The sequence below is a fragment of the Podarcis filfolensis genome (genome assembly GCF_964270895.1).
Source record: "Podarcis filfolensis genome assembly, chromosome: 11".
Lineage (NCBI taxonomy): Eukaryota > Metazoa > Chordata > Lepidosauria > Squamata > Lacertidae > Podarcis > Podarcis filfolensis.
The window spans coordinates 16,313,381-16,331,200 of record NC_139613.1 but is presented as its reverse complement, the minus strand read 5'-3'; the positions used below and the strand labels follow the sequence as shown (position 1 = coordinate 16,331,200).

The 17,820-nt window shown below is 43.7% G+C and overlaps 1 protein-coding gene across 1 annotated transcript in view; it reads left to right on the top strand.

The window, feature by feature from the left end:
- Positions 1-2,306: 2,306 nt before the first annotated feature.
- ADAMTS12 (ADAM metallopeptidase with thrombospondin type 1 motif 12) overlaps positions 2,307-17,820 on the top strand; it is a 114,786-nt gene continuing 99,272 nt past the window's right edge. Inside the window, exons 1-2 of the mRNA XM_083575504.1 lie at positions 2,307-2,532; positions 4,907-5,268. Of these exons, the coding sequence (XP_083431630.1) occupies positions 2,406-2,532; positions 4,907-5,268 (489 nt within the window). The 5' untranslated portion in view covers positions 2,307-2,405. The remainder of the gene's footprint in view (positions 2,533-4,906; positions 5,269-17,820) is intronic.

Here is a 17,820-nt window from a genome sequence, read left to right as displayed (position 1 = left end):
ATGTCCTAGCCTATGTCTGAGTTCAATGGGGTTCAATCATTTTCATGTTGTGCTCCATTGATTGTAGTTGGTGTAGTTGCCTAATGGAAGGGTGGCTTAAAAGGTTCCCTCCAAATGATGCAAATTATAATTCACACCAGCTCCCATCAGCATGAACAAAAGGTAGAGCTTTTTTGCTTCAGTGCTGAAGGTAACTGGCAAGAGAGTGCGATGGATGTGCCTCCTGGCTGGTATACAGAGGATCAAGAGCAGAAGAATTAAAGGTATCTCAGGGTTGGTAGGAAACCACAAGGAGAGAAGTAGAAAGCAGCGGTTCAGAAGCATCTAGCCAAGAGCTGCTTCGTCTTCAGTTTCCACTTTTAAAGTAGTCTCCAGCAGCTTGCTAATGAGAGCAGGTCAATAATATGAGGTAAAATGATCTTCTTGGCCCTTGAGAAATTCCCCTTTCTCAACCCCGACATCTTGCTTTTAATACCATTTGTTAGAGTGTTTCGCTTAAGCCATTAAATAGTTATTAGAGAAATTGGGGACTGACAATAAGCTTCTGGCAAGATGTTCTTGGAAAGATGTTCTTATCGTCTGCAAATTGGCACCAGCCTCTTGGTTTTTTTTTGCCTACCTCGTAGCAATCATCACAACTTTCTCGGTATTTGGCGGTTAGGCATTGGAATGTGTTGTTGGTGTATGGAAGGGGAAGGTGTGGCCATCGCCTACCCCTTCACTTTTGGGTATTCCGTTAAAGGAATCCGGCGGTCGTGGATCCTGTCCAATGCCCTGTGTGGCTGGGGGCCATGGCACGACCCCCGGTGACATCAGGGGAGAGCTTATAGTTGTATTTGCATCAACAGGCTCCCCCTACTGGTGGTTAACCCCCGTCTGACTCACCCCTCTCCGAGTGGGTGGAGTCAACATTTGCTGTTGTCCAATGCCTAAGCCAATACCTCTCACATGCTGTAATCAATAAAGTTGTGGCCTTTTCTCGCCCATTAACCTAATATACTGTGTCCACATGTTTTTATTATTCCCAAGCGGGGGACAGGTCCTCGAATCACAATAAACATGTTCCAGATCATTCAAAACCTGCATTGTCTCCCAAGCCCTTTCACCCTGCCCTGTTCAAACTATCCATTCACCATGAAAATATATATGAAGATTGAAGTGTTATGTCAGCTTTTGGGAAGGCGGTGTTCATAGAAATTAATTTAATAACAAAAAAACCCTGATCCCAGTCCCCTCGCTAACATTACTGGGGATATGAACAACACATTGGATAAAGGATTGGCTCAATGTTTATTTTTAGGAGCCAGGATGGTTAATGTAAGAAAGGGCAAATATTCAGAGGGGTTAAATAAGAATTCATCGTACAGTCAAATCTGGTCCATTGCTATTGCTGAAAAATTAAATGAAAATTCATGGTTTAGTAAAAGGCAAACAAAGAAGGATTTGTTTTCAATCATGTGGCAAATATATATATATATATATATTATATAAATGATGTCCTCTATTACATCTCATGGCAGCAGACCTTGTCCCTGGGATGAGGGCCACAAGGCATGTTCTGGAAGCAGCATTCTTTAATACCAGCTGTGGTTCTTTCATTGTGAGAAAACTGCACTCTGCGCATGCTCAAAGGCATTTTCTCTTATGTAGAATCACTGTGTTCCACTGAGTCTTGGCATTGTCTAAATCCTGGCTAAAATTAAACCCTGGTTGTAGTTGCTTGGGTACACAGCCGGACATCAGAATAGTGGATCACTTTGCTCTGTTCTGAATTGTTCTGGAGCCAGAACATGCCGTTATCATATAAATGGTATTTTTCACTTGGGCACTGAAACCCGCACCTCCCTCGCTCATGCTCTTTGTGCAAATGCCTTTCTATTTTCCAGCCCACGTTATAACATTCTGGGCAATGCAGAAAGCGCCCGATGGCTGAAATCCTGTGCCCACTTTCCCAGGAGTAAGATTTGCGCAACTCCGTGGCACTTCCTTCTGGGTACATATGCTTAGTGTTTTGTGGGGAAGAGGAACCTGCCTGTCTTATTCTCTTCGGATTCCTCCAAACCCAAGTAACTCAGGAGCCAGCAGATAGATACACAAGCAGAGAAGGTTTTCTTATGCCTCCCAGTTCCACAACATGCTCATCTCTGTGCAAAAGCGGGATTCCCTAGAAACCGCTTCCTCGCTCAACCACCACCCTCCTTCCCCCTCTCTCCAGAAACCAGACACCAAGACTCCTAAGCACTCCCCTTTTCAGGAAAAGCCTCTCTGCCTTTTCTCTCCGAGAGAATTTTCTTTTCTCTCCCGCTCTCTTTGTGCATTAATTTCTACAGCCCTTGGCCATGCAACTTGACCGCTTTCTTTCAACTAGGCATTGAAAGAGGCGCTCAGTTTCCTGCAAATAAAACATGCCATGTATTCAGAGAAACTGGCTCGCAAACGTTTCCTTCTGGGTCCACTTCCTTAATATCCAGGCGTTGTGCTATGGTAGGAATCCTCCACCGGGCAGATTTGTCTTTCCAGACAAGAGGCAAGGTCAGTCGATTCTCTTGTTTTTAATTAAAGCGGCTCTTGCGTTTAGCATTTGACAACGTGGCATCTCTCTCCACATTCCTAATCTTGTTGTAGAAAAGAAGGGCTTCGCCTGTAAGCAAACCTTTTGTACGAATAAGCTTTAGCCACTTCAGCATTTGCAGATCTTCATGACTTTACGAATTATTATTTTTTTAAAAAAAGAAAACTTTAATGCCTTTTTTGTAAACCGTTCCCAGCTCAAGCTGAGCATCTTCCCAGGCACACTCTGAACATGCTGTGAGCGGCTGTTCGCAGCCCCACAAAGAACAAGGCTAGCAAACTAAAATCAGCGACGAGCAACGGCAAAATTTCTTGCAAACAGACAGCTTGCAACGCTTCACCCCTCCCTGAGCAGTTACAAAACGGGTGGCAGGCGACTGTGGATTATTTGTCCTGAGATGGACTGCTGCCTCCCTCCAGCAGTAGCTGAGGGTAGCTGGTTTTTGAAAACTCCTGTAACGAACCGGCTATTGCTGCCCTTTTAATGTCCACAGTTCAAAGAATTGTAGAGTTGGAATGGGACCCCATGGGTCATCTACTCTAACCTCCTGCAATGCAGGAATTTTCTGTTCAAGGTGGGGCTCTCAAACAAATATCAAGTATCTTAATTCTGCCTGTACCATCACTCCCCTTCCTATTACTCAAAAGAAAGACAGAAATGTAATGTCATTTGGTAGCTACAGGGGCATTTGGTGAGGTTACAGGGAACCAGACAGAGGGCCTTCTCGGTAGTGGCGCCTGCCCTGTGGAACGCCCTCCCTTCAGATGTGAAGGAAATAAGCAGCTATCTTATCTTTAAAAGACATCTGAAGGCAGCCCTGTTTAGGGAAGTTTTTAATATTTAATGCTGTATTGTTTTTAACACTCGACTGGAAGCTGCCCAGAGTGGCTGGGGAACTCAGCCAGATGGGCGGGGTATAAATAATAAATAATAAATTATTATTATTATTATTATTATTATTATTATTATTATTATTATTATTATTGCTGCATAAGAAGACAGCATGTGACTGGGGAGGGTGGGTTCATATAGAAGGACCCTGTCATTTAGGGCCACCCTGCAAGGGGAAAAAAATTACCTGAGTTATTGTGCATCAAACAAATTTGCATTGTCTTCTGCTTTTTGTTCTTAATCCATTTTCTTTTGCTGGAATATGTGGAGCTATGCTGACATTGGACTTTATTTCTGACATTTTCACAGGCACTGCTTATCCAGGCATGTCCAAAGTCTGTTTTGGGGGCCTAATCCGGCCCCCGCCGGTCAGCTTAATTAATTTTAAAAAAGCTCAATAACTCCAATCAACAACTTCGGTCAGCCCTCACACATGTTCACTTCATCAAATCTGGCCCTCTTTGAAAAAAGGTTGGGCACCCCTGGATGCAGTTCCAAGCTGTCAGGGACTGGGCAGAGGAGGAATGGTGGGAAAGAAGACAGTTCAGAATTACAACATGGGTTTGAGGGAGGTCACAGCTCAGAGGAAGATGAGGGGGAAACCTGGGAAATAATGGGAGAGGAGGAAGAAGATGCACCAGAGAGGTGACAGCTGACAGACACAGCGTCTTTAGAAAGCATTCCAGCCCCCCCCCCTCTCCCAGAACCCGGTGAGCATTGAAAGTAAGAGAGCAAAGAGCTTAGATGCAGAGGGCACTTCTCAGCACTTGTGGTGATGACGCATGAAGAGAGAGAGGGAGAGGGTGGAAACTCACTTGGGGCAACGCCATTATTCTAAGAGGCTGCATTTCCAAGCCTCTCTCTGTGCATATTGAATAAAAAACAGCTGCTAAGGACTTTTCCTTGTCTTATTCGTTCCTGGCAACATGCCGGGGGGTGGGGGTGGGGAATTGGATCCTCTGCTGCCTGACACAAACCACAGGGGCTAGAAACTTGATTTTTAAAAAGGAAGCAAGCTGAGATCCTCTCAAGTTGCTGAACTCTGCGAGTTCTCCAATTCGTAGATAATTTTCCACCGGTGCAAAATTGTGAAAAGTCACACAACATACCATGCGCAACTTAAAGCCAAAGCTGATGTGATGGGAGTGGTCTATTCCAGGAATGTGGAAAGTGCAGCCCACCAGATATTGTTGCATCCTAGCTCCCATCAGCCCCACCAGCATAGCCAGCAGTTAAGAATGGAGGGAGCTGCAGTCCAGTGGCCTCTGGATGACCACAGGTTCCCTATCTCTGCTATTTTCCTCATTCTCTCATGAAACTAGAAGTCCTTCCTCGCTTAGCACATAGTTAAACTATGGAACTCACTGCCACCAACTTGGATGGCTTTAAAAGAGGGTTGGGCAAAGGTGAGAAGCTAATTTTTCTGCTCCTTTTCTCCCCTAGATAATTTTATCAAAACGTTGCAAGACTACCAAGTGGTAAGCCCAGCCAAAGTCGATGCGGCCGGGCAGTTTCTGTCTTACAATTTGCACCACCATGCATCCACTGTCAGAAGGAAAAGAGACACCAGGATAAAGGACAGTCAAGTGTATTATAAGATTAAGCACAAAGACAAGGACCTGTTCTTTAACTTAACCCTCCGTCAAGGATTACTGTCCAATAATTATATTCTGGAAAGGCGATCTGGCAACTATTCCCGTGCAAAGATGGTTCAGCGTTTGGAAACTTCATGCCACCTGACTGGGACAGTCATGCAGCCAGATTTTAGGACTGGGAAGGCAGCAATCAGCACTTGCAATGAACTAGTAAGTGACAATTACCATGAAATATTTATTGATATTGGTAATTTCAGGTATTCACAAACCAAAAGCTTCTGGTCCAAATTCAAGAGTTATGCTTCAGAGTGTGGAAGGCAAGATCAACGTTCAGATCTTTTTGCGGGTTAATTGTTTTAATTCATGGCTAAGAATATGGATTAAGGACCTCTGTGGCTTGAGCTGCCCATAAACTGATATGAATAATTTACCCTGAAGGGAGTTCACAACTCACCTTACATGCCATGATAGAAGCTGTGCAAGGCTTGAGCAATTGCCTAGTAAATGATGTTTGCATAACAGTTGCATGGTATGTGATAAACAATTGCATATTTGATGGTGAGAATTAAGAAGATAAGGAACCTTGGGGTCCAATTCCATCCATAAGTCCATTTCCCCAAACCATGCCCACCTGTGAACCAGGTGACATCATGCTGATGGATAAGTGATGTCAGCTGACAGGCAGAGGGTTCAGTTCTGCATTGGCTGTGCCTGCCAGTTCTCCACAGGTAACAGCCACATACAGACAGCAGGATTTACCCCAAGCTGTTAAGAATCCTGCAGAGAGTTCAGTCCTGCTCAGTGTTGCTTCACTGTCTCCCCACCACACCTGTGGGCCAACTTTGACATAGGACTGGGATCGTACCCATCACCTGTCATCAGATGATTGACAGGTGGTTAGTCCTTCCAGTCTATCAAAGTTGGTCTGCTAGGTTGCGGGGAGATAAAGAAGTAGAAGAGTTTGGATTTGATATCCCGCTTTATCACTACCTGAAGGAGTCTCAAAGAGGCTAATAATCTCCTTTCCCTTCCTCCCTCACAATGAACACTCTGTGAGGTGAGTGGGGCTGAGAGACTTCAGAGAAGTGTGACTAGCCCAAGGTCACTCAGCAGCTGCATGTGGAGGAGCAGAGACGCAAACCCAGTTCACCAGATTACGAGTCTACCGCCCTTAACCACTACACCACACTGGCTCTCCTAAAGATCTCTAAAGGTCTGGCCCACCAGACCAGAAGGTTTCTCCTGCTCCTGGCCTATGGGAAATCCACATGTAGGACACGAATAGCTCCCTCGGATTGGCCAAGTAGAATCCCTAGAACCTAGGAAGTATTGGATTTTTGGCCAGGCCCCCTAATCACAAAAAGAAAGAGAAGGTGTTAGCAGGCTTGCTGTAGTCTGCAGAATGCATGCCCTGAGTGTGTCCTCAATCCTCCCAGCTCCCTTACAACTGCAGATCCAGCTAGGCCAATGTAAACATGTGTGGGACAGCCCCCTGCTCCCACCCCATCAGCGCGGAATGAAAATTCCTTCCTTGGAAACATTACAGGCCTGCAAAATGTCCTTTGACTGTTCAGAAACAACGTAGATTGCATGCAGCAGGCCTGGTATAGATACAAATGAAAGGCTTTCATTTCAGCACATGAAAGAATAATGAAAACTATATGGAGAATTTAAAATACAATTTCCTTACATGTGCTGTGCAAATGTGACTATAGGAATATTTACACAGTCAAGGGGGGCAGAGATTTAAGCCTTAATGCTTGCCCTTGCTAGTTATATGTTGGTCCCATGCAGCGTTGTATTTTGTATTTCTAAAGGACTGCAAACCGCCTACAGAACTCAGGCGGGTGGGGTGGCATAGGCATATAATGAATATGCCTGTAACTTGTGTACCCAAGAATTCAATTCAGAGAGAGGATGTGAGAGCTCATCAAATGCATGGTTCTAGTAAATGAACAACTGCTGTTTTGTTTGTTTGATTTCTTTGGTAAATAGCGTTTCAATATTTTTTCAAAAACAAAATGTTTTTCTACTTAGCAAAACAATGTACATCAAAGTGCTACAGTAATTGTGTCTTGGAAAAATAGCCAGTGTGAGGCTGTTTTCAAGGTAATACTTGCCTTCTGTGCCAGACGATTGCAGACAACAACCCACTTACAATAAGATTTTTAATGTTAACGAGTGTGTATGTGTGTGTTATCTGTGCAATTAGACCTGCAGCCTTACACACTTAAGGGGGAGGAAACCACTGAACACGATCAGGGCCGGATTTAGGTTTGATGAGGCCCTAAGCTACTGAAGTTAATGGGGCCCTTTATATGTCCAGCTGTCCTTTGTCAACAACAAATTGTCGCTGCTTTTTGTGTTGAATATTTGCTATATGGTAATTTATGGACCTGATAGGTATCTAAAGCCACTTGCACATAACAAAATATGTATTTTATCAAAGTAATTGTTGAACTGAAATACAGTTAAGAAGTATATTAATAGTGAAATGCAATTAAGAAGAAGTATATTAATAGTGAAATAGTTATTAAGTTCTAACTTAAAATGATTTTTTATTCATAACAAACTTAATAATGCAAACACACTGGCATTTGGCAATAACAAAAGTTCCTTTACAAACACAATTTACAAAGACTCATATTGAGCAAACCAGTGATATTTTAGGGGGCAGACTAGCAGGTGGGGCCCATTACTTACACCACAGGAGCCTACACAACACAAAACACTGTTGCTGTATGTAGGTTTTATTTTATTTGTTTTTTATCTTATATTCTGGAAATGTACAGCCAGGTTTTTTCCCCTTTAATTTTTTGGGGGACCCCCAAGAGAGTGGGGCCCTAAGCTATACTTTATTTAGCTTATACATAAATCCGGCACTGACACAATGCATCTTATTTCTGCATCAAAATACTGAATGTTACCTTCAGCTCTTCTAAAGGCAGTTTGTTGTGAAACCTGATACTGTTGGTGGAGATGTTTCCTTCTAAAGGCTAACCGCTCTCCATTTTCACAGATGGATAAACACGGGAAAAGTGATTCATTCTCTGTGGCAAAGGTCACATTCTCCTCCTCTCGGAATATTGCGCCTTTCAGTCGCTGACAGAAATGTAGCTTAGTAGAATACAAAGACAATCACGAAAATAAGGAAAGCATAAGCACCACTGAATACAAAAATAATATCATTTCATGTCCCCCCACCCTTAGAGAGGAAGCAAGCTGCCCTGGGCTCCTTTGAGAGGAAGGATGGGATATAAATTTAATAAACAGGCAAGCCATCAAACAAATAAAGCTTATGGCAGCCTTTGCAACTTCAGTTTCATTTGGAAGAGAGAACAGGAAAATCTTAGTGGAATATTGTTACCAATCTGTCATTATAAAACAAGTGAGACCTGCAGCAAAATTTTGCAATGTGTAGTGTTGCTTTTCAGGGTTGCTTTTCAGCACTCACTAACTTGCCAACAAAGGTCCGCATAGTTAAAGCTGTGGTTTTCCCAGTAGTGATGTATGGAAGTGAGAGCTGGACCATAAAGAAGGCTGATCGCCGAAGAATTGATGCTTTTGAATTATGGTGCTGGAGGAGACTCTTGAGAGTCCCATGGACTGCAAGAAGATCAAACCTCTCCATTCTTAAGGAAATCAGCCCTGAGTGCTCACTGGAAGGACAGATCGTGAAGCTGAGGCTCCAATACTTTGGCCACCTCATGAGAAGAGAAGACTCCCTGGAAAAGACCCTGATGCTGGGAAAGATGGAGGGCACAAGGAGAAGGGGACGACAGAGGACGAGATGGTTGGACAGTGTTCTTGAAGCTACCAACATGAGTTTGACCAAACTGTGGGAGGCAGTGGAAGACAGGAGTGCCTGGCGTGCTCTGGTCCATGGGGTCACGAAGAGTCAGACACGACTAAACGACTAAACAACAACAACAAGCACTCACTAACATGCAGACTCATGTTCATGAGGATTGAAAAATAATAATAATAATCATGAATTGCTGTGGAAATGTGGAGAACTGCATTTAACATTGGGAAAAAAGAGAGAGAAGCACAGACAACTGAAATTGATAGATTTGTCCATTTCTGGTTCAGCAGGTTGCATATAGCTCCTTACCCCATTTATCTGAACAACAATCCTTCAAGGCCTTTATGCTGAGGAAACATGACTGACCCGAGGTCAGTCCTTTATGACTGAGCAAAAATTTGAACTGCGATCTCTCCATTCTAAATGCACACTGGCTTTTCTCAAGTAGACCCCTGATTCCATTGTCTATATGAGAATTGCAATTCCTATGATTCTATTAATGGTCCGTGTCATTCCTTCACATGGGTACAGGATCTATCCACTGTGGGAATAAATGAATGGATGAAATAACAGTAAGAAGAGACTGGCGGCTAAGTGGAGAAAATGATCAAAGTCATGGTGGACTAGGCTGCCCAAATGCTCCCGTATCAATGAATTGAATGAGTAACATAATCCAAAGGATAGCCATGAATAACTGACTTGTATGTTGTCCATTTTGCTGTCGGCATAGAGAAGGAACTCTCCTTTCATTAGCCGTACAGTGGAAACATTATCATCAAGGATCAGTTTACAAATTCAGTAAGAAAATGCTTGGCATAGCAAGCTGTTCAGTTGCTGCCAAAAGCATGGAATGACAGAAACCTTCAACACTTGCCAGGGCAAGCACAATATAGAGAAATCCCCTTCTTGCTTCTCCCCCCACCCAGCCTAAATATGATCTGTTTGTCATTGTAACCCATTCCTGATTCTGAAGTTCTTTGTACCTCATGCTATAGAAATGCAGACTTCCTGCCAGCAATTCCCTTTCTCACAACTCTGTTGCCAGATGTATACCTGCCAACATTCAAAATCTATACATCTCAAACTTTTCTCCCTGTACTCTACAAATTCCTCTCCTGGCTTGTCCAACAGTTTTGGTAGTCCACATGTCTCAACCCATGCTGGACCTAAAGCCAGAGGAATTCTAATATTTTCACTCCTATGTACAAAATAAAAACAAACTGACAGTGTTATATATACAGTGGTACCTCGCGTTAAGAACTTAATTTGTTCTGGAGGTCCGTTCTTAACCTGAAACTGTTCTTAACCTGAGGTACCACTTTAGCTAATGGGGCCTCCCGCCGCCGCTGCACCGCCGCTGCCAATGACAAAGCATTGCCTGAAGTGTGATCTAGTCAATTTATGGAACATTAATTGTATAATGGTAGAAATGGTTTTATTGCTTATACAGTTTTTATGAGTGGTTTATATTGTTTTTAGAGTTTGTATCTTATCACATTCTCCCCTTATTGTGCACTGGTTTGATAGCTTCTTTATTCAGCTCCAGTGTGGAGGTTGCAGCCTGACTAAATATCAGCAATGTGCTACTGGTATCAAGTAACATCTCAGATATTGGGATAAGAGAGCAGTGATTGATCTGCATTTTTGAAAACATAGAGCCTGGTTGTTACTCAGAACTGTCCCATGCTGTAAGCTAAACACACAGGTTCCTGGTTAGGCAGAGAGAAGAAGAAAAGATAAACGTGGCACTAGGATGGGTGACTCTGACAGTTTTAGTTTCTCACTTTTCCAGTCTTTCGTTCAGTTTCCCACATTTCCACATCAGTTTTTGATCATCATCATCATTGAAAAACTCCCTTTGGACTGTAAGAAAGGAGAGTGAGAGAGGCCTTGAAGTTACCCACCAACAGTTAGTGGCTGAACAGAAGTCTGAGCAAGTAGATACATAGTTCCTCTGACCACAGTTGCCCCCACTATGATGTGCTGTATTTCTGTTTAAATTCTAGTAACTATTTATAAACCTTGCAATATATTTAAAGGTAAAGGTAAAGGACCCCTGGATGAATAAGTCCAGTCAAAGATGACTATGGAGTTGTGGTGCTCATCTTGCTTTCAGGCCGAGGCAACTGGCGTTTGTCCACAGACAGCTTTCCAGGTCATGTGGCCAGCATGACTAAACTGCTTATGGCACAACAGAATACCATGGCAGAAACCAGAGCACACAGAAACACCATTTACCTTCCCACCACAGTGGTACCTATCTATCTACTTGCACTGGTGTGCTTTCAAACTGCTAGGTTGGCAGGAGCTGGGACAGAGCAACAGGAGCTCACCCTGTCGCAGGGATTTGAACCACCGACCTTCTGATCAGCAAGCCCAAGAGACTCAGTGGTTTAGACCACAGCGTGGATAAGTGTATGCAACAATCAGTATATTTTTTTGCCCTCCTTTTTTTTAGCTTCTTGAAGGCAGTATGGGGAACAAATGAACCACCAAGCATTCCTTAACAAAAAGGATTCCTTCTGGAGTGTTTTCAATTATGGGGAGAGAGAATGAGCTGGAAGGTTAGCTTGTGATGCAGTAACCCGGTGCAAAAGTAACGTGATAGTCATTTGCATGCAGTTTCCATCTCAGCACGGGATAAACAGCACAGTTTTCAGTACAGCCCCCTCCCACTTTTTTGATTTATTGAGAAATCTTTGTGTCAATCTGTTGCTCTCTAAGCCTTTCCTGCCTTCATAGAGAGGAAGTCTCTAATCATCCTGTCACATTTATACACCCGCCTTCCTCTCAGCAATGACAGGTGTGTTGAGCTTCTCACTGATGGAAGGGAAGACTATGACAATAGTAAATGCTGACAGTTTCTATGACTCTCACATAGCTCTAAGGCAGGCGTCCAGGGTCTCATTCTGAATCTGAAACAATCCTCCCCAACGCCAATAAAGAATTCCTGGTTATCTTCATGTACACGGCCTCCTTGCCAACTATCTTGGTTAATTCATAGGTCGCTGTGTGTCCTCAATTGCTCTGAGGACAAAATTTTATGGTCTCACAGGTAGCATATGAAATAATCAAATCCTGAGCATGTTTCTGTAGTGTAAGGACAGGGGTGTGATTTGAGCATCATCGTCCAGGGAGTTCAGAAGTGGATACCATACAGCAGAAAAGTATGTGCTTGTCTATATCTATTGCTGCCGTTATTTTTGCTTTTGCATTAAAAATATAAGTGATTATACGAATGGACCTTTGGAAGTCATCCAGGTCCCATGGAAAGGGAGGAAAGAGGGAAAGATAAGAGAAGCTCAAGTCCCAGAGAAATAGAACCATGTGTTCTTCTTGGTTCCTTTTCCAATAGCCTTTTGGGCAGCTGGATAGCTCAGCTGCCTGGAATCCTTTGCTTATAAATTCTGAGCTGTCTTGGATGTTTAAATGAGCGAAGAACACTGAGCATGGTGTTCTTATGGAGAGGAAACATAAATACATTTTAGGAGCGTGTAAGGCAGGGCTTTCAAAGGATGATTCACTGCAGCCTTCCCAAACTGGTGCCCTGTGGATGTTTTGGACTATCACTCCCATCATCCCTGATCACCGATTATCTGACTGGGGGGTTATAGGAGTTATTTATTGCCTGGGATTTCTGTTTGGTGCGCTGACACTTTGCTGTAAAATAACCAAGAGGTGCCTAATCTTATCAAGGGCCATATTCAGTCATGAAAAACCCACTGGGGACCATAAACCACACACACTCTCATGTGCACACACACAGGAAGGTACACAGATCGCCCAGCGCTCCTGGGTGCTCCATTTTAAAAGATCACCCAGTGAGGTTTCCTCTCCACTTCTAGGCCAGTGTAATGGCTGGATTCCTGTGTTGATCCACTATTGATAATTCCAGCCCCAAACTTCTCATCATTTCCCTCAATAACCCCCCTCCCCCGCCAAGTAGAGATTAGATGTAGGCTTAAAACATGAAGGGAAGGGAAATGGGAGGGGGAGAGGTAAAAGACAGGTGAAGAAAAGCAGGCAGCAGAAAGAAAGAGAAAAGAGATGTTCCGCCCACTTCTGGTACCCACATGGCTCTAGACAGATTATATCTATGGGAATTACATCCCCTGGCAGAAGAAAGGTTCACCACCTCTAGACTGATATGTAGCTTGTTTCTCCTTAATTGACTTTAGGCATTTGGGGGATGGATTCTTACTGTGGAGGCAGCATGTGGGTGTTGGGGAAAAAAAATCTGCCCTTTTTCCCTTATGGGGTATCCAAGAGCCCATATAGAATCCTTATGTAGGTTATATTGGTAGGAGAAAATAACAGAGGCCAACCAGAGAACATTGAGAAGCAAAGCAGCTAGTAAGCCTGATCTTTATTGATCTGTTGCAACAGGGTGCTCCCCTCACACGCAGGAAAGGATGAGGAACCCAGAACCAAGGTGTGCCTGCCCTTATATAGGCATTTTAAATTCCCTGCCCTGGAGCTCAAGACCACCCCTCCATACATCATTCATACATCACAGGAGGGGTGTAACCCAAGACCAGCCCCAGACACATCATACCTACATCACAGAAATGGCGGTCTACAGCAGAAATTTGAGTGCGTTGTTTATCTCCTGTCGTTGTTTATCTCCTGTCTGGCAGGTTACTTGATTGGATACCCTGCTTACTCGATTGGATACCCTGGGGAGCCTGGCCAGTCTTTTGTAATGATAATACTTAGTAATGATAAATACTTAGTTCCTGAGCCAGGTCACAGGCTCACCCTATTCAAACACAGACATACCCTTAAGACAGGATTTGTGAAGGAAAAGACAATGGGGAGGCTTTTCCATTTTCCCTTGACCTTGCAGAGAAAACATTTGGTCAGTTTGGGAATAAAAAATGGTTTCAGGTCAGTCTTCCTGTGCTGATCTATGTATGTGCTTGGTTGGTACATTTATTATATATCTAAGATCTTAAAATTTTTATCACATGGGAAAGGGGTGTTTCTGGCACAATGGGTTAGTGCATCTGGCTGTTAACCAGAAGGCTGGTGGTTCAAGCCTACCCAGGGATAGCTGTGGGCAGGATCCCTGCATTGCAGGGATCTGGACTAGATGAATCTCTGGGTCCCTTCCAGCTTACAGTTCTGTGATTCTGTATTCATTTCCCCCACCCCCAACTGGAACAGAGGTGGGGAATATGGTTTCTTGAAATCAGGAAGGCTGATTTCTCTTCTGAAGGTGGTTGGGGAGTGAAGAGGCAAGTCTCCCCCACCCACACTGAGTGGGTGCCTTTCCACTAAGAACACCCCCATGTGCACCTGCAGTTAATGAAGGGAAAGCAAGACATGCATGCTGAGATTAGCAACAAAAAATATAGTGTAAGAAGAAATGGAAAGCAGAGTTTCACCATGTGCGAAACCGAAGCAATGCCCTTCCGGTGCGTGTCTTTGCTGGAGACAAAAAGACCAAGCGCTGGGAGGCCCAGCAAGTCAAGCACACCAAATGCAGGAACCGTGGGAAAGCAAGGTTGGAAACCATGCCAGTGCTAAGGGAAGGCATTTGTTTACAAGCACAGTCCTGGCCTTTCACAGCCATTTATGCAGATGAAGGAGCCAACGCATGCAGTGGCATCATTAGTCATGGTTCATGAAAAGGGTCAGAGCAGAAATAATGCACGCTAAGGGAACTGGAGGAAGCCGCTGACCCATCAGCCACTGGCGAAGAACCAGTTCAGGAACGAGCCATCATCTTTAGCAATTGTGTGATGCTGCGTCCGTTGCTGGGCTGGATCACTTCGGACTATAAGTGGGCAATTAAGGGAAGGGCCATAGCTGAGTGCAAGAGTGCATGCTTTGTGTGCAGAAGGTCGTAAGTTCAATTCCTGGCATCTCCGATTAAAAACGATGAAGTAAGATATGAGTTTCTGGGTAGCACAAATAGGGGAGAGTGCCATGAAACTCATGTTCTGCTTCCAATTGGGGCATCTCACTGGCTACTGTGAGAACAGGATACCAGAATAGATGATCCAGGAGGGCTCTTCTGTTCTTGTGCTCTGTCTGTATGACATCAGACAGAATTATTCCCTCACCGTAATCCTGCTCTTTGTTGTAGGTTTTGAACCAACTTTGAGGGGGGTGGGAACCTAGTTATGAATACAGTTGTGACTGTATTATAACTTAGCATGCTTAAGAGCTGAGAAGAACAGCTTGCACACAATAAAATCATTAATTCAAATTGTTCTCTTTCCAAGTATAAGCACATGCTGGGTTTTTTGTTTTGTATTTTGTTTTGGGTGCTCTCCACTTCATCAAACACTTTTTGTTAATGACGTGGAACCATCACGTTGCAGAACAGCTAATTTGCATAACTTGTTTGCTCTTAATTTCATGTGTTGCCTTTCATTTCCTGACAGGTCTTTGTGTCCTAAGTTTTTTTAAAACAAACAAACAAACAAACAAATTGCAATTTCTTTAAATGAGAATGTAGCCTAGGAGAGGCTGTGGCCATGTTTTTGTCTGCGTTTTATCCTGAGTCTCAACAGGCAGCTGCCTATGGAAATTAACTCCCTGTGGAAATCAATGCATAATCATAAGTCCATTTATACCACTGTGCAAACTCAAACCTCTCTCCTTCCTCTCTCCCTCTTCTTTGGCGATCACTCATAGCCGAGTAAGATTGTCTTCCATAAACACGGTTTAACCGTGAGTCCGTAAGTGACTTTGGAGGTCAATTCTAGATCCACACGTCCTTCCACAGTGAGGACATAATTTTCCATGGTGAGCATTTGCCAAACATGCCTTCCTCTTAGTGTGTTTCTCCCTTTCGTCCTGAGTTCGAGCGTCTTCAGAACCCATGACACCTTTGGTAAAGGCTGTTCTCCAATTGGAGCGCTTGCAGGCCAGTGTTTCCCAGTTGTCAGTGTTTATACTACATTTTTTTAGATTTGCCCTGAGTCTTTCAACCTCTTTTGTTGACCACCAGCATTATGCTTTCCATTTTTAAGTTCAGAATAGAGTAGTTGCTTTGGAAGATGATAATCAGGTATCCGCCCAACATAACCGGTCCAACGAAGTTGATGTTGAAGAATCATTGCTTCGACACTGGTGATCTTTGCTTCTTCCAGTACACTGGCATTTGTTTGCCTGTCTTCCCAAGTGATGTGTAAATTTTTTCGGAGACACCTTCCACCCCTGTGAAGAGACCTTGGACAGGAGCAGTTCAGTATGTCTCATCTTGAAATGTCTCATTTTAAACCCTGAGACTTGACACTGAGTTCTGATTTAAGGCCATTTTTTCCAGGATATCTTTTCTTTGGGGGGGGGGGTGGGTGGGTGTTTGTGTATGTGTGTGTGTGTGTGTTGTTTAGACATGAACATATCATTGCTCTAACTTTGCCCAAGCAGGATGGGCTGTCAAGCTGAGCTCTGCTGGGACTTCATTTCAGAAGGCTGTATGTCAAAAAAACTTGTGAAGGTTCTGTCTTTTGAGCACAGCTGTCCTGCAGAGCAGATTGCCAGTTATTCAGCCTGTAATTGCATTGCCCTGAAATCCCAGAAGAACTTCAGAATCTTCAGGGGTTTCTTGCTTTCTCCAGTAACATATAGCTTCAATAACCTGCTTCAGTCCTTTGGGGATGTATATTCTGCACAAAATTTGCCCCTCCTGCCTTTACTATCAGGTTTTCAGACCTGGCTCATGTCTTGCCAGTTGGGAGTGAAGGAAAGAGGGCAAGGGAAAGGGAAAGCTGCATGAAACAAGGTGAAGCTAAGGCTTGCTTAGGGTAGAGAACAGCAATGAGTTAAGTCCCTGGATGACACAGCATCCTTTGAGTGACTGAATGCATTTTACCAGGAGCAGAGGCGAACGACTGCTTTACACAGTATGTGTGTGAAAGGTAACTGCAGCCTGCCTTCATCTTAGGCAAATTTAGTATCTGCCTCAAGCTTTATCTTTATTATTTATTTTCTATCTTGCCTTTCTATAGGACGCGGGTGGCGCTGTGGGTTAAACCACAGAGCCTAGGACTTGCCAATCAGAAGGTTGGCGGTTCGAATCCCCGCGACGGGGTGAGCTCCCGATGCTTGGTCCCTGCTCCTGCCAACCTAGCAGTTCGAAAGCATGTCAAAGTGCAAGTAGATAAATAGGTACCGCTCCGACGGGAAGGTAAATGGCATTTCCGTGCGCTGCTCTGGTTCGCCAGAAGCGGCTTAGTCATGCTGGCCACATGACCCATAAGCTGTACACCGGCTCCCTCGGCCAGTAAAGCGAGATGAGCGCCGCAACCCCAGAGTTGGTCACAACTGGACCTAATGGTCAGGGGTCCCTTTACCTTTACCTTTACCTTTATTCTGCCTTTCTACTTACCAAAGTAGTGCTCAAGGAGGCTAACAGCATTCAAACTACAGCAAAACCATCAGCAAAGTGAAACAGCAGAGAGCAGATCTCATTAAGACAGGCTCATCCTAGAATGCCAAAAATAAGGGCAAGACCACCTGAACAAAATGTTCTGACTCTGATAAAACAATAAAAGTATTTAAAGGGAACACAAATGCAACCCTGGAACTAAAAGTACCAAGCATTAAAAAAACAACACCACCACAAACCACCATCAACTAGTTTCCAAATCCACAAGTTATCTCCAAGTGTGCCCTTTATTGTTAGTTAATATGTTATTTCCCCTGTAAATAAAAGTGAACTCTGGGGAAGGAGAGGGAACGGGCAGACATTAGGACAACTGAGAAGGAGGTTTAGGATGGTAGACTCCCGTTTTAGGCATTGGTTAAACCGCAGGAGCAGTTCTGTAAGAGATTAAAAGTTACAATTTATAAACATTTGGAACGTAACATGACATGACCCACTTCACTATATACTTGTCATTAACAGAAGAACAATATTTGTTTTAAACTCATTTAAAATATTCTATTTTTAAGTTGCTGTAGCCCACTCTAGGACAACATGGATGGGTGTTGTTATATAA